This window comes from Nelumbo nucifera, chromosome 6 (assembly GCF_055504915.1).
Source record: "Nelumbo nucifera cultivar China Antique chromosome 6, China Antique-T2T, whole genome shotgun sequence".
NCBI lineage: Eukaryota > Viridiplantae > Streptophyta > Magnoliopsida > Proteales > Nelumbonaceae > Nelumbo > Nelumbo nucifera.
In genome coordinates this window covers 7991331-8014031 of record NC_142654.1, presented here as the reverse complement: position 1 = coordinate 8014031, position 22701 = coordinate 7991331, and the positions used below count along the sequence as shown (strand labels likewise).

The 22701-nt window shown below is 41.1% G+C and overlaps 1 protein-coding gene across 3 annotated transcripts in view; it reads right to left on the bottom strand.

Moving 5' to 3' along the window:
* Positions 1 to 22701, bottom strand: part of LDA (limit dextrinase) — a 98466-nt gene that overhangs the window by 25815 nt on the left and 49950 nt on the right. For all 3 annotated transcript variants that reach the window (XR_016077970.1, XR_016077971.1, XM_010268956.3), the window contains exons 14-18: positions 22304 to 22354; positions 21561 to 21631; positions 19509 to 19601; positions 9469 to 9559; positions 319 to 390 (exon numbers count right to left, since the gene is read on the bottom strand). Coding sequence is in view for 1 of the 3 variants with exons in the window: in XM_010268956.3 (XP_010267258.1) it covers positions 319 to 390; positions 9469 to 9559; positions 19509 to 19601; positions 21561 to 21631; positions 22304 to 22354 (378 nt within the window). In the remaining 2 variants the exon portion in view is untranslated. The remainder of the gene's footprint in view (positions 1 to 318; positions 391 to 9468; positions 9560 to 19508; positions 19602 to 21560; positions 21632 to 22303; positions 22355 to 22701) is intronic.

The window sequence follows — 22701 nt, the reverse complement described above, 5'->3', positions numbered from 1 at the left end:
TTATAAAATTCTATTGCCTAGGCAACTAGGTGCTCCACTGTAGCATAGACTTGCTTATGCACCTTAACAATTATAGATATCATATCATCAGATCTTGTAACAACCTTTCTATTTAAATGATTTATATATACATATAATATTTACTTTTTCACCTAGGCCTCAACTTGCCTTGCCAGGCAGGAACACCTAAGCAATGCTTAGCCACCTCAACTACACTGTTGCTAACCACCAGATAGCTTTGGTTAAAGTTCACATCTATTATAGTATTATGCAAAATGTGCAGGCTATGCACAACATCTGTGTAATAAAAAGACGCACCTGGATGTAGTCCTGTGACACTGCAAGCATGTGGTCCATGGAAGTTTTATCACCATGGTCGTGTGAGTTAGGCTGTGAGAGAAGAAGTTAGTAACCAACAACCAAATACTCTACTTCCAATCATCATGTGGAACAAGCATAAAAACCACAAACATGGGCAATTAAGTTTCAGGAATATTTGAAACTCAAGAATTGAAAATGTTATGCCTCTTCTTGCAAATTTTGTTTTAAAGAGAATCCCATTCAAAATGGTTTTCATGATTATAGTAGCAAGTAAAGCCATGATCTGGTCTTACCATCACTACCTAATCTATTTTTCCTTTTCTCATCACCATTCAGCAATGTAGAAAATTCTATTATAGAGGATTAGAAGAAGTGCAGGAGGTTGGGAGATTCACCTGAGGCAAATTCCCCACCAACAGCACCATGCAGAATAACAAATAATTACATTTTATACAAATAAAAAGATATTCATTCTAGAAGCTAGAACCCTCTTGGAGGACCCTTTAAGTCTCTGACGTTCTTTTGAATGCACATCTTATCATGACTCTCCAGCAATTTTCTGGCATAGTGGCATAGTAGTCTAAGACTCTAAGGTATGAAGCATCCTTACTAAATAAAGCTTATACTTTCTGTTGGAAAACGTGGGGTTACTAGTTCAGATCTGAAAATAGAACTGTATATATTCCTAAGATTGTGGAATGATTGATTTAGAAAGTTTTCTTTCTATTTCTTTCTTTCTGTTTTTGTACTTTCTATTTTCTCTTCTTTCTATTTCTTCTTCTTTCTATTTTCTTTTCTTTCTATTTTTCTTTCTTTCTATTTATTGCAGCAGCTTATTGTATAAATATGCCCATTGGCAATAGAATGAAACATATCAGTATTCTACCATTCCAAAACATGGTATCAGAGCTCTAGGTTTGTCAACCTTGAGATTTTTTCGGCCTTCATTGCCAGTTTTTTGTGTTTTTCTCTTCTGGCCTTCAGTGTTGATCTGTAACCAGAAGTGTTCCTTTATTCTCCTTTCCTGCTGGCCTTATTTTTCCTCCATTAACAATGTCCGACATGACTGCAACAAGTGCTCCCGTCCAAACCGATGAAGGAGCAACAAATTCTCATCCTCACATTGGTGATTTGCAGAATATTCAGGCAACATATAGACTGAATGGCCAAAATTACTTGAAGTGGTCACAACTAGTGCGTACCTATTTGAAGGGAAAAGGAAAAATTAGTCATCACCTTGGAACAGGACCAAGGTTGGGCAAGCCAAATTTTGATGCTTGGGACGAAGAGGACTCCATGATTATGTCATGGTTGTGGAGTTCAATGACACCCGAGATCAGTGATACTTGTATGTTTCTTCCCTCTGCAAAGGCTATTTGGGATGCTGTCCAACAAACCTATTCTAAAGCCCATGACGCTGCTCGTGTCTATGAGGTCAAAGTGAAGACTGTGGCGGCCAAACAAGGGAGCAGGAGTGTTACAGAGTATGCAAATCTGCTGCAAAATTTATGGCATGAGCTTGATCATTATCGGGTTCTTGAGACAAAGTGCGCAGATGATGCTGTGATCTTGAAGAATTTTATTGAAAGAGATAGGGTGTATGATTTTTTGGTCGGACTGAATGCTGAATTTGATCAGGTCCGAATACAAATTCTTGGCAAAGAAGAAGTGCCTCCTTTGAATGAAGTCATAGCCCTTGTCAGAGTTGAGGAAAGCCACCGTGGAATCATGCTTGAGCCTAAAGATCCCGAAGGCTCAGCCATGGTGGCAAGGGGAGGAAGTTACAGTGGTTCAAAGGGTGAGAACAATCACAACTTGGCTCGTGACACAACCACCCATGACTCTAACGATAACCTCTGGTGCACCTATTGCAAGAAGCCCAGACACACGAAAGATCGATGCTGGAAACTTCATGGGAAACCTCCCACATCCAGCAAGGAATGGGGAAATCGAGGAGTTTCAAAAGGAGTTCAACAGGCCCATAATGTCTCCACAACCCCGCAGCAAGAACACTCAAGTCAGGGACCATTTAATGATGAAGAAATTGAAAGGCTAAGGTGCTTCCTGAAATCCTTGAAACCAGGAAGTGGTTCTACCTCTCTTGCTCTCTCAGGTGAGTCTTTATCTCTAGGATTACATGCCTCGGCTAGTGTTTTTCCATGGATTCTTGATTCTGGAGCTACTGACCACATGACACCCTCTTCACTACATTTTCTCACCTATACACCCTGTCCTAGTAATAGAAAAATTTCTGTTGCTGATGGTTCTTTCACCACAGTGGTAGGGATTGGGAATATTCAAATTACTCCATCCCTATTACTTAAAAATGTGCTTCATGTTCCTAAGTTATCCACTAGTCTTATCTCTATACATAAACTCACCCAAGATGTGAACTACAATGTTGTGTTCTTCCCTTCTTACTGTGTATTTCAGGACCAGGTTTTGAGGAAGAAGATTGGACTTGCTAAGGAAAGAGATGGACTCTACTACCTTGAACCAACCAGCAAATCATCTCACACTGTTATGCATGTCACACACGAGTCATTCTTATCTACCTCCAATAAAGATTTAATTTGGCGTCATCATTTCCGTTTTGGTCATCCTTCATTTCCTATTTTAAAAACAATGCTTCCTTCCTTGTTTAAAGGAATTGATGTTGAAACCTTTCATTGTGATGTTTGTGAACTTGCTAAGCACAAAAGGGTTTCTTTCCCAATCAGCAATAAAAGATCTTCAACTCCTTTTTATTTGATTCATTCGGATATATGGGGCCTTTCTCAAATTCCCAACATTACTGGTTCCAGATGGTTCGTCACCTTTATTGATGATTGCACTAGGGTCACATGGATTTTTCTTCTTAAGTCTAAATCTGATGTGGGTACGATCCTTCCCAACTTTCATAACATGGTCCAAACTCAATTTGGTGTGAGAATTAAAAGGTTTCGATCTGATAATGCTACAGATTATTTTAATCAGAATTTGTCCCCATTTTTCCAGAAAGAAGGCATTGTGCATGAATCCTCCTGTGTTAACACTCCCCAACAGAATGGGGTAGCTGAGAGAAAAAATGGCCATCTTTTGCAAACCACCCGAGCCTTTCTCTTTCAAAATCAGGTGCCAAAACAATATTGGGGGGAAGCTATCCTTACTGCTGCCTACACCATAAATAGACTACCATCTAAAGTTCTTGACAACCGAAGCCCAATACAAGTCATTTCTCAATTTTACCCTGATATTCGAGCCTCAAATAATCTCACACCAAGAATTTTTTGCTGCACTGCCTTTGTTCATGTCCATAATAAGGGAAAATTAAACCCACGAGCAATCAGGTGTGTCTTCTTGGGATATTCCCCAACTTAGAAAGGTTATAAATGTTATCATCCAGCCACCAGAAAATTCTACACCTCCATCGATGTCACATTTGAGGAAGGAAAATCTTTCTTTACTCAACCTTATCTTCAGGGGGAGCCCTCATTAATGGAAGATAAGGCCTCGGATCTACTCTCCCTAGATGTTTTACCCTCCTCACAGACATTCAATCGTCAAGAATCACATCCCTCTGAGTCACATTCCTCTGAGCCCCACATTCCCGAGTCTCAACAAGAGTCAAACAACCCGACCATTGAACCAAATTCAGACACTGTTAACCCCACGAATGATGTGCATGATAATGTTAGATATATGCAGGTTTACTCTAGGAGGAAAAATCCAGATCCTCAACCTGTGCAAGTCCAAGATTCAACTCCTAATCCTAGAACTACCTATTGCACTGAGAAAAGAAACCAGAGAATGTACCAAACGCCCATTGTACCCTTTAGCCAAATATGTATCATTCCAAAGATTCTCTAAATCCCATAAAAGTTTTCTAGCCAGCCTTAACACCATTCCAATTCCTAATACTTTAGCCGAGGCACTTTCTAATAAGGAGTGGAGAAAAGCCATGAGAGTGGAAATGGAGGGATTAGAAAAAAACAACACATGGGAAGTTGTGGATCTACCAAGAAACAAGAAGACGGTAGATTGTAAATGGGTGTTCACATTTAAGTACAAATCTGATGGGTCATTAGAAAGGTACAAAGCACGCCTGGTAGCCAAGGGATATACACTGACTTATGGGGTAGATTATCAGGAGACTTTTGCCCCAATAGCTAAAATGAATACAGTAAGGGTGTTACTGTCGTTGGCTGCTAACTATAATTGGGATTTGCAACAGTTTGATGTAAAAAATGTGTTTCTCCATGGTGATCTAGAAGAGGAGATATACATGGACATTCCACTGGGTTTTGGAGAAGGCATTAAAGGGAACAAAGTTTGTCGGTTGAAGAAAGCACTATACGGTCTCAAACAATCTCCGAGAGCATGGTTTGGAAGGTTTACGAAGGTAATGCTAAGTACAGGTTACAAGCAAAGTCAAGGTGACCACACATTGTTTATCAAACACACAGCCTCGGGGCGAGTTACTGCACTATTAGTCTATGTGGATGATATAATCGTTACTAGGAATGATAAAAAGGAGAAGGAAGCATTGAAAAACTGCCTTGCCAAAGAATTTGAGATAAAAGACTTGGGGAGACTAAAGTATTTTCTTGGAATTGAAGTTGCACATTCTAAACAAGGCATCTTTATCTCTCAAGAAAAGTATGTTGTTGATCTTTTGAGAGAAACAGGAAATATGGCATGTAAACCAGCTTCCACACCTATAGATCCCAATCATAAACTTGGAGAAGCCCACGAGAATGCAAGTGTAGACAAGGAGATGTTCCAAAGACTAGTTGGAAAACTCATTTATCTTGCACATACACGACCGGATATTGCATATGCTGTAAGTGTAATAAGTCAGTTTATGCATAATCCTAAAGAAGTTCATCTGCAGGCTACTCATCGAATTCTGCACTATTTGAAAGCCAATCCAGGAAAAGGAATTTTATTCAGAAGAAATGGAGGACTAACTCTTGAAGCAAATACAAATGCCGATTATGCAGGATCTCCAGTAGATAGACGGTCCACTTCTGGTTACTGTACCTTCTTAGGAGGAAACTTAGTCACTTGGAGGAGTAAGAAGCAAAATGTAGTGGCTCGGTCAAGTGCAAAGACAGAATTCAGGGCTATGGCACAAGGAATGTGTGAATTACTCTGGTTGAAGATAATTTTAGAAGACCTGAAGATTCCACGAGAAGAGCCTATGAAACTATATTGTGACAACAAGTCAACCATCGATATTGCTCACAATCCTGTTCAACATGACAGGACGAAGCACATCGAAATTGACCGACACTTTATAAAAGAGAAACTGGACAGAAAGTTGATTTGCACTCCCTATGTGTCTACAAAAGGACAACTGGCTGATGTACTTACTAAAGGGCTCAATAGTACAGACTTTCGGAGAATTATAGCCAAGCTAGGAATGGAGGATCTCTATTCACCAGCTTGAGGGGGAGTGTTGGAAAACGTGGGGTTACTGGTTCAGATCTGAAAATAGAATTGTATATATTCCTAGGATTGTGGAAGGATTGATTTAGAAAGTTTTCTTTCTATTTCTTTCTTTCTGTTTTTGTACTTTCTATTTTCTCTTCTTTCTATTTCTTCTTCTTTCTATTTTCTTTTCTTTCTATTTATTGCAGCAGATTATTGTATAAATATGCCCATTGGCAATAGAATGAAACAATATCAGTATTCTACCATTCCAAAACACTTTCTGGCCTCAAGTCAATACAACCATCTAAAAACACTAGGCTTACAACACCTATAAAAATGAATAAAAGTACTCTTAGGATGCACTTTATGACTTATGCATCAATATGAACATAAAGCTTCAAGGGCAAAACTGAATCATGTAATTACTATTAAAATTTCACATTAACAAAAATGTGAACAGTGGTGTAGATTGTGGAATTTTATTAAAGTAATATTATGGAGCATATAATAAAAATGAGGCTATTTAAAAATTCCTAATCCTTCCATTACTTCCATTGGGTCATAATTGGGATTTTAATTTTCATAGATGATTGAGGAATAAAGAGCTTGTTTCAGTGACAAAGCTTTTGCATCTTCTGACTAGAGTTTGTCTTGAGCCCCATTCCTCACCCAAATGTCGTTTTTCTTGTGCCTCCTTTTTTAAGTCCCTTTCTCAGCCTTCCAACCTTCAGGTCTTTCCCTTCAAGGAAGTTTGGTGCACTGCAGGCCGATCCCTCCTAAAATTAAGGCCTTTTGCTGGGAAGTGTTCTATGGGAAAATAAACACCTTGGATTGTTTGCAAAAGAAAAAAAAAAAAAACTTTCTTTGTATGTCCCCAAACTAGTGCATCATGTGTGAATCAAATTGTTAAAATTGCTACCACTTACTAATCTCCTGTCCATTTGCTACAAATATTTTGGATTGGTTTTCCTCTTTGTTTGGGTGCAAGTGAAACTTGACAACAGAAGTTTGCTATTTGATCCATCTACATTTACCTGGTCAATGAGAAGGGAAAGAATAATGTGGAGGTGTACAAAAGCAGCAGTGATTAGACCATTTAGCAAAAAAACACAAGAGTCTTCCAAGAAAAGGATATAAGTGGACAAGAGGTCAAGAAAAGTGTGATGGCAGGGTAATACACTGGTTAAGAATTATGGAGTTCTTTTGCCAAATCTCCTTTGATGATTGTTATATGGTGGCAAGAAGTTCTTCAAAGAAGACTAGGGTAAACTTGGTGTGGACACCTCCTTTGGAAGGATACATGAAGCTGAATTTAGATGGGAGTAGTCAAAGTAATCCAGGGCCATCTAGAGTTGGAGTTATAAGAGACAAGGATGTAAAAACTTTGTTCCCGGAACCAATGGGTACAAGAGACTCTATAAGGGTTGAATTGCTAGGTGCTACACAAGGAGTTCAGACTGCAAACAGGCTGAGCATGGAGAACTTAATTATTGAAGGTGACTCTAAAGTGGTAGTGGGGTGGCTGGAGGAACTTGTGTCAGTAATATGCTGATATAGGGATAATATGAACTCAAGAAATGCTACCTTTAGACCCATTAGCCTGATTGGTAGTATGTATAAGGTCATCTCTAAGGTCTTAGCCTTAAGTATCAAAAAAGTACTACTATCCCTAATTTCTCCAAACCAAGGAGCTTTTGTGTCTAGGAGAAAGTTACCGATCAGATCCTTGTTGCCAATGAACGTGTGGATTATAGAAAAGACAAGGAGAAAAGGGGCTGATTTTCAAACTTGACTTGGAAAAGGCTTATGATTTGGTGGACGGGGGCATTTTGCTTGAAGTTTTGAGAAATAGAGGGTTTGGAGAAAGATGGTGTAGCTGGATCAAGGATTGTTTATCTACTTGCCACTACTCCATTTTGGTAAATGGTGTAGCCAAGTATATATGGAATGGAAGCTAAAGGATGGAATGTTGGTCTCGACCCTAGAGCTTCTCATTCCTTCCCGTGGAAAGACACCGTTGGTGTCCTACCCACTTTTTTTCCTTTCATCAAGTATGATGCTTGCTTGGGTAATAAGGTTCTCTTTTGGGAGGACACTTGGATTGGGGACCATACTCTTAAGGATAGACTTAAGATCCTCTATTCTCTTTCTTTAAACAAATTTAAAGTCATATCCTGTTTTCGTGTCTCTGCGGATTCATGGGATCTAGATTTAAGGAGAAGTTTAAGGGATTTAGAAGTAGGTTTCATAGATGAATTTTTTTCTCTTCAAAACCCAATGTTTCTTGATCAGTCTTGTCTTGATAGTAGAATTTGGTCAGAGTTCTCCTCAAGTTGTTTCTCTTACTCTTCATTTTTCAATGCTTTGTTGCAATCTTCTAACTTGGTTACCTCTTTTCTTGTCAAAGAAATGTGGTGTGCTCCTATACCTCCAAAAGTGAGGGCCTTTTGTTGGGAAGTGGTTCTCCAAAAAATTAACACCTTGGATGTGCTTCAAAGAAAAAGACCAAGCCAATGTTTATCCCCACATGTTTGTAGCCTTTGCTTGAAGAGTGGTGAGATGGTAAATCATCTATTAATCTCTTGTCCTTTTGTTACTCAAATTTGGGATTGGTTCTCTCTCTTTGGTTGCAAGTGGAATCCTCCCACAAGTGTGGCATATCTTTTTGATCTAGTTTTTTTTTTTTTCCGACAACCAAAGAAAAGGGGAAGGGCAATGTGGAGAACAACGAGGGCAGCAATTATTTAGGCAATATGGGAAGAGAGAAATAACAGGATTTCTGAAGGGCAAGAAAGAACTGTACATGAACTCATAGAAGAGATCACCATCAAGGTTTTATTGGCTGAAAACTTTGGATCTTTTCAAGGACTTCTAAGTAGCTGATTTGATTAGAGATTGGAGCACAAATAGCGGGTTCTTCCTGTTCATCTATTACCACTCAAGGATTGGCCACCTCCTTTACAATATAGTGTGAAATTGAAATTTGATGGGAACTTTGTAGGTAATCCTGCCTCCTCTGAAATTGGGGATGTTTGTAGAGATGTGGAAGGAAGAGTTCTAGCCTTTTTTCTCTAGCCCAATAGGGTTGGGTGACTCACTTAGAGCAGAAGTATTGGGCACTTGGTTCCTTAGATAGACTGTAACGGATATAATGAACCTAGCAAGGGAGCTTAAAGCACATTTTAAATAGACTAGGAGGGCACTTGGTCCCTTATTCTGGGCTTGTTTGTAAGTTGTTTTTTATTTTGAAGGGTCACCTCGCCCCTGAAGGTGACAGCTGTATTAATTTTCCTTTTAAGTTTAATGAAAGTTACCATTTCACATAAAAGAAAGAATAAAAATAGATGGGGGAAGAGGCCAATGTAATGGTTGATTGTTTAGCTAAGCAAGGGGTCAACAGGGTTCAATTCTATTGGGCTTAGTTGTAATATGTATTCTATAATGCTTTGACTATTTTTATTCAGAGAGGTTGCATCTAGCACCTCTCCAAGAGAAGCTTGTAATGATTTTGAAAATAAACGAAGACATCACATGATTTTGGAAGGTAAAAACTTGTCCTTCATTGATATTCTCCTTGATATTGAAAATATTTTCAAATTCTTTATTCTTATTCCATATAGGTATGGATTACAGAAAAGTGAAAACTAACACAAAATGGAATCATATGCACTTGTCGCAGATAAAAACTAAGGCAATTTATTTTTAAGATCATAATACAGAAATATTAATTACCTGCAAAGATAAGCCAGTCACAAAACCCTGTTGAAGTGGATGACCAAATGGAGATCCCCCAAGTACTGCATCTCGTATCCGGTCATTGAAGCTGTAAAGGATTTAAGAAGGAACTCATAAACAAAGAGAAAAGAACAGCACCATTGGAAACATGTAGAATAGTCAAAACTCTGACAGAGTTCTATAGTTGGAAAAATAATACTATAAAGTTGCTTCAAAGCCTAAAACAAGTAACCAAAGTTCTAAGATAAAGTGGAAATAATGATTGGACAAGCACAGTTGCAGAATCTATAAATAATCCTTGCTTGGTCAACTTGTATCAGATAAAGATAAAAGATTGGTACATTATGATGTGTTGGGAAAGTCCATTCCCAGCAATGCACCTGAGAATGGAGAAAAAGCAGTTTGGTCACCACCTACGAGGTGTCAATCCATGCTACCTGAAAGCAGTCAATGGAACTCAAGAAGGGACCAATGTAAATACATACAGAAGCGTACTTCTAATTCTCAAATCCAAGTAAACTAGGAAGAAGAAAATTTCTTTATCAACCATTTACATGTTGATAAAAATGAACAGTCTCAAATCCTTGCCTCTTCTATTCAAGAAAGTTGGGGTTATGTCTCAGTGGGCATTCTGGTGACCCCAACTTTTTTTAACAGAAGAGGCAAGGATTTGGGACTGTTCATTTTTTGTCAAAGTTTGGATAGTTGATAAAGAGAATTAGATGACACTCGAAGGGTATTTTTGTCTTTTCAAATGGCACTTAACGGCTGGTTAACGGGCTGGTTAATGGCAGGTACTAGATTGGCACATTTTGAAAGCTCGGGTACTAAATTGTCGCATTTTAAAGTTTGAGTACCTAAGTGGCACTAGACCCAAAGTACAGGGTACTAATCTGGAATTTTTCCTTTAAATAATTGACTTCTGAAACCTTACCTTTAAACGAAGACTCCTTTGTTGTGGCTTCAGCACCACCCATAGTCAATAACAAATCTCTGCTAATCACGTGGGCCCCACTTCTGCTTAGCTCCAAATTCATACTTGAAAAGGAGCAAAAAGCTTTTGCGTGACCAGCCTCTGTTTTAAATCCTCTTCCTGCCAGGTGTCCCTTCTCAACACGTGGGCCCCACTTCTGCTTAGCTCCAAATTCATACTTGAAAAGGAGCAAAAAGCTTTTGCGTGACCAGCCTCTGTTTTAAATCCTCTTCCTGCCAGGTTGTGACGGTTCAGCCACCATCAGCGCCATCAGCACGCCATCAGCACGCCATCTAAGCATCTTGGGTTGGGTCCTTGTACTCTTTTTGTAAGGGGGGTATGCCAATGGCAATTATGTAAATAGTAGTACGAATGTACAGTATTTTGATGTATCCTTTTATCACTTCCCCAAAAGCTTAACGTACTCTTTGAGGGGAGGTAGGTAGTCGAGTGAGCTCATAAGCGTGTAAAGGTTAAGCACGAGATCCCCTCGACACTGTACTGTGTGCTTGTGCTTACCACTGATTAATGCAATACAAGTTGCCTTTTGTCTAATTTGTGTGCACTCTTGTTTCCTTTTGTGTGTTGTTGCTTGCATTTGTAGGCTTTCTCGACCCCAATCGAGCGCCGCACGGGGCCCCGTCGATCAGCCCCGTGACAGTTGGTATCAGAGCCAGGTTGACACTAGTGGTTGTCAAGTGCAACGAGTCCCTTTCGTGCCCCGCAACAACACCAGCCAGATGAAGAATCGTGACACGCGAGAGGAGATCCAGGTAGGGATCTCACGGGTGTATGATGAGGACGAGCCTAGAGGTAGCTCTCCCAAGGACAAAGGCGTCAGCTCAAAGCATAGCAAGCGTGACAAGTCAGTTGACAAGCTTGCGACCATGGACAAGCGCATCATGCGCTGTGAAGCAGTGGTTGGCGAAACTCGTGACCGTGTGGACGAGCTTCAAATCAACCTTGAGACCGTAGCATCAGTCGTGGAAAGATTGGAGGACCAGTCCGGTGGCAGCTCCAACAGGCCAGATAACCCACTAGAAGACCTGGTGAAGTGCCTGCAGATCCAGCTTGAAGACTTGAAGGGCGAAGTAACCCTTCTGAAGAGGCTGATGGCCAGTACAGCCAGTGCACCTGCTGCTCCAGCCCCTCCAAAGATCAAAGTCCGCGAGCCTACCTCATATGCAGGGACCCGCGATGCCCGGGAGCTTGACAATTTCCTGTGGCAAATGGAACAATATTTCACCGCCGCCGAACTCGTCGAGGAGGCGGCCAAGGTGCGTACTGTTGTTATGTATCTTACTGATGTTGCTATGTTATGGTGGCGCAGGAGATGTGCCGATGCGGAGCGAGGATTATGCTCCATTAATACTTGGTCCGTGTTCAAGAGCGAGATAAAGCGCCAGTTCTATCCAGAGAACGTGGAGTATCAAGCCCGTCGGAAGCTCAAGAACCTAAAACACGCGGGCTCATTGCATGAGTACGTGAAGGAGTTCTCCGCACTATCGCTCGAGATCACGGACATGTCAGACAAAGACCTTCTCTTCAACTTTATGGACGGCCTACAACAATGGACCGAGCTCGAACTCCAGAGACGAGGTGTGAAGGACCTCGCCACAGCCATGGCCGTTGCGGAACAACTGGTAGACAACAGGCGACCAAGCAAAGACGGCCCCAAACCCAACTCATATCAGGGCGTAGGCAAGATAGGAGGCGACAGGAGACCTTACTACGCGCCCAAGGGAGACTCTGGGCCAAGTAAACCCAACACTTTTAAGTTCTACAGGAGACCCGAAGGAGACACTGGATACAGAGGTGGCCAGTTTGTGAAGAGGACACCTCCGGCACCATGCTTCATCTGTGAGGGAAAGCATTGGACTAAGGATTGTCCTAGTCGGGGGAAGCTCAATGCCTTGCTTGCAAAGCTTAGTGATGATGAGCATAGCGAGGAGGAGAAGGAACCAGGGGAGACAAGAATGGGGGCTCTACGAAGACTCAATGCAATGAAGAAGAAGGCGAGCCCGCAAGGAGCATCGAAGTTCAAGCCGAAGGGACTGATGTATGTAGACATCCGCTTGAATGGTAAACCCACAAGAGCCATGGTGGATACTGGCGCTACTCACAACTTTATCTCTATGGAAGAGGCATCCCGAGTAGAACTTGCACCTACCAAGGAAGTCGGATGGTTGAAGGCTGTGAACTCTAATGCCAAACCCATACAAGGTGTAGCTCATGGGGTGGTCTTGCAACTTGGTGACTGGGAAGGGATGATAGACCTCTCAGTCGTGCCCATGGATGATTTTCAGGTTGTTCTTGGCATGGACTTCTTAACTCAAGTAAAGGCGGTGCCCATGCCCTTCCTCAACAAAGTGTGCATTTTTGAAGATCAGGCTCCTTGCATGGTTCCAGTTGTGCCAGATACCACGTCCACCCCCAAGATGCTCTCAGCATTGCAACTCAAGGATGGAGTGAGGAAAGGAGAGACCACTTACTTAGCCACATTGGTGGACTCCGACCTGCCTGATCCACTAACCGAGCATATCCCACCAGTGATTACAATGGCACTAGAAGAATTCCAGGACGTCATGCCTCCCACATTGCCGAAGAAGCTTCCCCCAAGGAGAGAAGTTGACCACAAGATTGAGTTGGAGCCTGGAACCAAACCACCAGCACGCCCGCCATACAGAATGTCTCCTCCTGAGCTGGCCGAGCTACGCAGACAGTTGAATGAGTTGTTGGATGCTGGATTGATTCAGCCTTCTAAGGCCCCTTTTGGAGCACCAGTCCTATTTCAGAAGAAGCATGATGGATCTCTTCGGCTCTGTATTGACTACCGAGCTCTCAACAAGCTCACCATCAAGAACAAATATCCCATACCATTGGTGGCCGACCTCTTTGACCAGCTCAGCAGGGCCAAGTACTTCACCAAGCTAGACCTGAGGTCAGGGTACTATCAAGTGCGTATAGCCGAAGGAGATGAACACAAAACAGCTTGTGTTACACGCTATGGGTCCTTTGAATTTCGTGTCATGCCCTTTGGGCTTACCAATGCTCCAGCCACCTTTTGTACATTGATGAACAGAATATTTCATCCCTACCTAGACCAATTTGTTGTTGTGTATATTGATGATATTGTAATCTATAGTAGAACCTTGGAGGAACATGTTGACCACCTCCGCACTGTTTTACAGGTCTTGCGGGACAACAATCTATTTGTTAAGAAGGAGAAATGTTCTTTCGCCACAGAAGAGGTGGCCTTCCTCGGTCATATAATCCGAGCAGGCACAATCAGTATGGATCCAGCTAAAGTCAAGGCCATTCAAGATTGGGCACCGCCCACCAGGGTCACCGAACTTCGCTCCTTCCTTGGCCTCGTGAACTACTATCGAAGATTCATCTCTGGATTCTCAGCACGAGCCACTGCCCTCACCAACTTACTGAAGAAGACTAGTATGTGGACCTGGAGTGAATGTTGCCAAACAGCTTTTGATGATTTGAAGAGAGCTGTCTCAGCAGAACCTGTCCTCGACTTGCCTGATCCAAGCAAGCCGTATGAGCTACACACAGATGCTTCTGATTTTGCTATTGGCGGGGTCTTGATGCAAGAAGGACACCCCATCGCCTTTGAAAGCCGTAAATTGAATGATACAGAGAGGAGGTACACTGTACAAGAGAAGGAGATGACAGCCATCGTCCACTGCCTCCGCACATGGCGACACTACCTGCTTGGCTCCAAGTTCGTGGTCAAGACTGACAACATAGCTACTAGTTACTTTCAGTCTCAGAAGAAGCTGAGCCCTAAGCAAGCTCGATGGCAAGATTTCTTAGCGGAGTTTGACATGACTCTAGAGTACAAGCCAGGGCCGATGAACAGGGTTGCTGATGCACTTAGCAGGAAGGCCGAGCTTGCAGCACTATCCACAGGTGAAGGTCCCTCTCAAAGCCAGATCAGACTAGACCTCATCAAGCTCATCAAGGAAGGACTCCAGAAGGACCCCGTTGCTCAGAGCCTATTGACAGCGGCTCGTGAAGGGAAGACTAGGCGGTTTTGGGTTGAAGAAAACCTTCTTTTGACAAAGGGAAGGCGGATATTTGTGCCGAGAGTTGAAGATTTGAGGAAGACTCTCCTACGTGAATGTCATGACAGCTTATGGGCAGGACATCCTGGGTGGCAGCGTACCTTGGCACTTCTACAACATGCCTACTATTGGCCTCATATGGAGCAAGATGTTCGAGAATACACAAGGACATGCCTGATTTGCCAGCAAGACAAGCCCGAACGTGCCAAGCCTCTTGGACTCCTACAACCTCTTCCAACTCCCTCACAACCTTGGGAGAGTGTTTCTATGGACTTCATCAGCGGTCTTCCTAAAGTGGGAGACTATACATCCATCATTGTTGTTGTTGATAGATTTTCCAAGTATGCCACTTTCACCCCAGCACCAAAGCACCTTTCAGCTGAAGACACGGCATACCTTTTCTTCAAGCACGTAGTGAAGTATTGGGGAGTCCCACAGAACATTGTTAGTGATCGGGATCCCCGATTCACTAGTGCTTTCTGGACAGAGCTATTCAAGCTTCTTGGCTCGAACTTGAACTTCTCCAGCAGCAGCCATCCAGAGTCAGATGGGCAGACAGAGAGAATGAACTCCCTCCTTGAAGAGTACCTCCGCCATTTTGTATCAGCTACACAGAAGAATTGGGTTCGATTGCTGGACATTGCGCAGTTCTCCGTCAACACACAGAAGAGCTCCTCCACCAATCAAAGTCCTTTTGAAGTCATCACCGGCCAACTACCAAGATGTCCGCACAGCATCGTCAACGACCATCAAGGAAGAAGCCCTCGCGCCTTCACTTTCACCAGGGAATGGAAAGAATGCCTTGACATCACTCGAGCCTCCCTAGAAAAAGCCTCTAGAAGAATGAAGAAATGGGCCGATTTGGGTAGACGACCCGAGAACTTCCAAGTAGGTGACCTGGCCTTAGTAAAACTCCATACCCATTGCCTTAGGTTCTTTCGAAGAGTTCATCCCGGGCTTGTGAGAAAATATGAGGGACCCTGTGAAATCCTAGCCAAAGTAGGATCTTCAGCCTACAGACTCAAACTACCTCCATGGCTAAAAGTACACCCTGTCTTTCATGTAAGCCAACTTAAACACTACCATGCCGACAACCAAGACACCTCCCGAAACCAAAGTCAACGTCCACACCCATCCTACCAACCACCCAAGAACCGATCCCTTGACTCCATCCTCAACCATAGGTTGTCCCAATCCTCCCAAACATCAGAATGGGAGTACCTGGTGAAGTGGAAGAGACCTACAGGAGAAGATACTTGGGAGATTGCAGAAGACCTCCTTCCGTTCGCAGTGAAGCTGGACGAGTACCTGAGGAAGAATCTTCGAGGACGAAGATTGAATTGAGTGGGGGAGACTGTGACGGTTCAGCCACCATCAGCGCCATCAGCACGCCATCAGCACGCCATCTAAGCATCTTGGGTTGGGTCCTTGTACTCTTTTTGTAAGGGGGGTATGCCAATGGCAATTATGTAAATAGTAGTACGAATGTACAGTATTTTGATGTATCCTTTTATCACTTCCCCAAAAGCTTAACGTACTCTTTGAGGGGAGGTAGGTAGTCGAGTGAGCTCATAAGCGTGTAAAGGTTAAGCACGAGATCCCCTCGACACTGTACTGTGTGCTTGTGCTTACCACTGATTAATGCAATACAAGTTGCCTTTTGTCTAATTTGTGTGCACTCTTGTTTCCTTTTGTGTGTTGTTGCTTGCATTTGTAGGCTTTCTCGACCCCAATCGAGCGCCGCACGGGGCCCCGTTGATCAGCCCCGTGACAAGGTGTCCCTTCTCAACTAATGCCCCTTCATCTCCTTCGCCCAAAATTCCTTTTTAACCTCCCACCTCTCTAGAATCTCCCCTTTCTCCTCTATGCGGCTCTCCAACTCCCCATCTCTTAGTCTCCCAACCCAACATCTTCTTCCTCTGGACTCCTAAAGACCTGCAGCTGCAGCTCCCCCTTATCCTCTTCACGGAAAATATGGTCCTGACATCGATTCGGTATTACCACTGTATCCTCCTCAAGCCATCGAAGTGGTATGCAGCCTTTGACCATCACTCTCAGGTCATACCATTCCCCAGCGAAATTTAGCACCAGACTCAACGGAACCAAGTGAATGTCCTCAACTTCGACCAGGATTCTCGCAGCAACCAGATTCTTCATCTTGTATGTGTAGGCATCAATTCTTCTGAACAACCACAGGTGTTTCCCACAGCGCAGACCGTACCAAGCTCCAATGCCCCACTTCTCGTATTGCCCCTACTAGAGGGTTCCATACTTCCATTTAACCAGCCTGAGTTCAGGCATTCTGAAACTACTTGAAACTCGATCCAGAACTTCATCTGCCTCCTCCTTACTGCTGAGAATGAAAAGAAAAAAAAATTGCATTTAGTTTCCTCACCTGGATTTCTTTCGAGCTCCACTCTGACCTAACCCAGCTTTGAACCTCTAACTCATTAGGTTCGGAGTTAACAAAACGTCCCACCAGACATATCTCTAACCATTTCACCCTTTCTAGAGCTCCTTCACTTGAATCCATGAAGAACTCTCTAACCATCTCGAAACCACGGAGTTAACAAGCTTTCATGGTGAAAGCCTGCTTCCAATGGGAAGTGCCATAGCCACTCACTTAGAAGAGCCTAATTTTTCTTGCTTATATTTCCTAGTCCCAATTCACCCCCCCTCTTTTATTTTAGTTACCTCCCCCCATCTCACCAAATGATCTTTTTTCCTAGCACCTGACTCCCATAGAAAATCCTTTATCAGCATTAATTACAAGAATAGGAGGGTAAACTTTCCCCATGTTTTGCTAGTACATCAGAAAACCCATTTGCAGTTCTTTCAATCCAACTAAATTTCACATCCATATTTCATGTCAGCCACTTGAACCTCTTCTTTTCATTAGTAAAAACCCAGAAATCCTTTTCTTCCTTTTGCAGCCACTCCACTACCATCTTTGAATCACCTTCTATAATCAGCTTTCTTAAAGTTATGCCCTTTGCCTTTTGCAATCCCTCCATAACAGCCACAACCTGAGCCCTTAAGGAGTCACCTACTCCAATTGGGCCTGAGAATAAACCAACAAATCTGCCTTCACTATTTCTAAACACCCCTCCAATACCAGAGGGACCTGGGTTACCTGCGCTAGTTAGCTGAACATTTTTCTTAGTCAAGTAAAATGAAAAATGTGGGATCTGGTTTATATTTTTGCATTCAGTTATCAGATCACATTATGGATCACATTAACTTTTAAATATGTAACGAATACACATTCCTATTAATTTGTTTTTCAAAATGTCAGATTGGTTGTAGAGGCACAAAGCATCATCTAGCATTTACAGAAATCCATTTTTCCTTGCAAGTCAAATCCTTTGGTGAGAAATTATTTAATGGGAATGTGGATATGAGTTGGAGTGGTGAGAAATGATTTGAGGGCCCATAGCTTAACAATGGATATGGCACTGAACAGAATAGAATGGTGGAACAGGATTCGTGTAGCTGACCCCATGGGACAAGGTTTGCGTGAGTCGAGTTGAGTCAAATCATGTATTCAGGCCAAAATTCAAAGCCTGATCCTCCTTAACCAGAGGTCCGCTAGCATGTTGCACCCATCCAAAGAGTCAATTTGTGCTATTATTTAAATTCAATTGATATTTAGTGTTTCTTCGAAAAAAAAAAACAAAATGATATTTAGTGATCAAAAATGGGCCCAGATATTTTGGATTTCTTTTTAGGATTTGAACATTAGGCCTATGAGTCAGGATGTGCTGCACTTTTTCCTGCATTTCCATTCACTCTGACAGGTGTCCCGTTACATGTGTGTAAATACCCATACACATGAGACTCAGACGTGTGAATGAGACACCTATTACAGAATGAATGGAACTGCAGGAAAAAAGTGCAGCAGATCAAGACTCCCACAAGAGTATATGTTATCTAAGATGAAGTATGAATTTGCGTGTAGGGCAATAAATATATATACTTTTAGTATGTTTCGAGTTGTTTAGGTCTTTTCTATAATTTATGGAAAGAATTATTCTTAATTATGGATATTGAAAGTTTTATTTTCTAAGGGAAATCCCTAGCAGGCTTTCTACTTTTTTCTGAATGGTAGCCAAAGAGATATATGAAAATGTATAAATTTATTGTTAACTAACCTATCCAAAAAAAGTACTGTTAACAGCTCCTAAGAGGAGTTAAAAGTGTACCACCTTCTACACTAAAAATAGCTGGCCAGTAATACAGAAAATCCCTCCTTTTAAAACGTGGGAAATCCTTAAGATTCAAGTCCCAGTTTATTACAAAACTAATTGCATGCACAATCACATTAAAAGCCTTTGTGCACAATGCACCAGGAAAGCATGGCTATTTGGCATGAGAGAGTTGCAAAAGTTTAGACTCATTCCTGTTTATATTATAAATTAAATTTATAATATAAATTTATATTATAAATTAAATTTGTTTTATACCACTATTGGATTACTTCAATTAAATTTCATCAAATGATAGCCTCTTAGGAACTGTTTATATTATAAGATCACAAATATTTCTTGACAATTGTGAATGGTGATCAATCTTAGGATTAGACTGAACCCTAAGCAGTACCAAACCCAGCCAAGTAACATAAACTGAAATTCGGGATGTTGCACATCCTGAGAGTAGGTTTTGTTTTATAATAAACAAAGTACGTTTCTCTAAAAGGAAGTCTCTCTCCATTTTTTGGAACCTTTTTCTTAGGGAACTAAGATTTCATGAATAAAATTTTATTTCTTTTTTGATAACTAAAAGAAACTTATTACGCCAAAGCAAAAGGAAAAATTTTATTAAAATGAATAATGCGCATTTAACATTAAAGGGAAGTAGAGGCAAATATTGGAGTAGATAAACAATAACTAATTAAATTTCAGAAACAGTCACAGTATAGAAAAGCCTTCAAACATGGAACTTATCAATGTGTAGAAGATGCAGAATCGTATTGAAAACCATAATACCTCCCAATGCCAATCCCACAAAGATTAAATTGTGATGCATTGATTCCACGGCCATTTTTAGCAACTTCACCAAAATCCCATCCTTCACCATATCTTAAAAACCAGGAACTTTATCAGTTAAAATTTTAAGTAAAAAAATATAACTAAAGGAGACAACCAGAAAGACTAATAAGATGCATAAATGGCTAACCCTTTTATAACATGACAATGACACAATTGCATGTAGGGAATGCCAATCAAGGTAGGAAGAACCCTTGCTTTAGTTTCAAGTCTAGAGTAGGGATGTAATCAGTTTGAATTCAGATCAGATCCAGCCACATCTGAGTACAATTCGATTAAAATCCATATTTGATCCATCCAATAACAATCACATTTAGGGGGCAGATTGGATTCAGATCCTATTGGATTTTTGGATTAATTGAAAAAAAAATTATTAATTAAACAAGAATTTTAGATAAATAGGATTGAGCTAGACACCGTAAGGTTAATTACAACCACATCAACTTTCAGTCCCAAAAGCATTATGTTCCCCTGTCCACCCCAAGTACATGCATGCCCTATGTTCCCTTCTTTGGCTAGAGCATCAGCCATGCTGTTTGCCTCCCTCTTTATCCATTGAAACTCCACCCTTAATTTTGGATACAACTTCCTTATTTCTCTGAACACATGTCTATATTGCTACAGTCCTGGTCTATTCTTCAGTAAACAGCTTAGTACAACACTATTGTCACCTTCCACAATTCTTAGCTAATTTCAAACCCTGATGAACTGCCATCAGTTCATCCTTCAATGAATCCGCTTGACCTAAGGGTACTACTGTATACGAAACCAAAACATTCCAATTTCCATTTCTGAATACACCCCATGCCAAACAGTCCTGGTTACCCAAGTTGCTCTCATCAAAATTAAGCTTAATAAAATTACTACCAGGGGCTGACCTGCAAGGGGTACAATGCTGTCCTTGCAGATGAGCTGTTTGCTATATTGTACCAACCTCTAACAATCTCATTCCCGGATAATGGCCATTTTAACCCAATGAGCCACCTTCACTAAGATATTCTCCTTTTTTTTTTTTTTTTTTTTTTGGGGGGGGGGGGGAAGGAAATTCATTCAAACAAAATGAGGGAATATACATGAAATGATATACGAAAAGGAGGGCTTAAAATAAAAAATCAAAGCCCAATCAAGAAGCAGGTAAAATATTTGCACTAAAGATCCCTTACCAACCCTGATTTAGCCAAAAGATCAGCCACTTGATTAATTCTGTCCCATTCATATTAACCCGGACAATAACATCTTTGGATCACCTTCTAATAACATAGATTCTGCTTGTAGAGATTTGGCTATCTGGAGGCCTTTAAGAAGAGCTTTAACCTCAGGTTCTGAACCATCTGATGCAGTGGTTGGGCCACTTAAGACCCACTGCAGGCTACCTTCAGGATTTAAAATTACTCCCCAATTCCAGAATCCAAGGGATTCTCTTGGTCTCTTCTTATCCCCCGTTTGATAGTGCTTATTCTTTTGGCTTATTTTTAAGCATTTTTTCAACAAGTGCTTACATTTCTGGCCGAACTTGGCCCACCACATAATTTTCATAATACCTATACTATCCCCATTTGAAAGAAGTGCTTTTTCACCAAACACTCATAAGCACTTATTTATCTAATAAACACTCCCAAATGGGGGCTTAGACTGGTATCGTGATGCAGTACAGAAGCATTTCTGGGCCTAAGAGAGAGCTGGACTGATTTATGGAACAAAAGGAGATGAGTGCAGAATTTCCAAAAGATTTTCTATCAAGATCACCATAGCTGATACCTGTGAAGGTCTTGTTAACGATCATCCAGGAGTTTATTGACCAGGTTGCATTCATGATGTTTGTGTAGAGGGTTTATGACTCAGGCCCTCTCTTTTGAGAGTAAGCTTGAATTTATGTAATTTTTACCTCTTCGTTTTCATTAATGCATGCATGATCTTGTTACCAAAAAAATGACAAAAGATTAGACTTTGGATTTAGAAGAAAAAGGAGCCACCTGGTGGCTTTATCCTTACATGTAGATCGTAGAACCATCAACTCCATTCTTTTCTTTGGATAGGCTTTGGAGAGCATTCTTTGCCTTTACCTGTGTTCAAGATAAAAGTAAATGTTTAAATCTGTCTTGCAGTCACATCTTTATTGGGTATTACAAACTAAAGAATATTAAATTGGTGGGATCACCCTCTCAATGCACCCAGTAAGAGGTGGAGAGCTTTACTGCATGCACAGTTGTGGAGTACTTGAAAGGAGAGGAATGCAAAAGCATTCTAGAATTAGGTGAAACATTGTTAAACATTGATTGAGATGATTATTGTTAGGTTCATTCATTAGGTTACAACCATGGAGATTTGCAAAGATTTATCAATAAAATAATATCATCAGGAGAGTGGAGTAGCATAACAAGATGTCAAGATATGCTCCCATAAAGGATTTTTTTATTCTGATTACAAAATATAAAATTCATTTAGCATGAAAAATCAAGATAATCTAATTCTGGTCTTCTCTTTCATACCCCCCCCCCTTTTTTTGTTTGGTTTTGTTTTTTTTTTCTTTTTTTGGGAAGAAGAAGAAGAAGATAGCATATAAATTGTATTTCAGTATGTCCATGGATGGTGGTGTTCCTGAGACAAGCTTGCAACACACTATCAATGCTGTATCCACGTATGGTAATGTTTGCATAATAGTTGCAATTGTTCCTTTTCAATTTTATCCCTCACAATTTGAAGTCAATAAACAAAATAGTCAGAGAAATGCCTACCATGGTACTTTTCATTATATGTCCCATTAAGTCAAACCGGAAACCATCAACCTGGAAAATGGCACATAATGAAATGTCATTGAAATTAAAGTTTATAACAAGAACCTCACATAATGAACAACAACATTCCAAAGAACAAGGTGCATCTCTCATGCTTGAATTGATTGACTAATCCCATTGTAAGACTTCTTTTTTTGGTAGAAATCCTATTCTAAGACTTCAATGTCGCAATATGTTGTATGAACAAAAGGAACAACATCAATTCTATTTGACTACCATGTGAAAGTGGCAAACCCGTTAGAGAAAATTATGGACTTCCTTTGGGAACCAGGAGACTCTAAGAAGGATCACCTAGTGAAGGACGCCTAGGAATAGGAAATGTTAGGATGAGAAACACA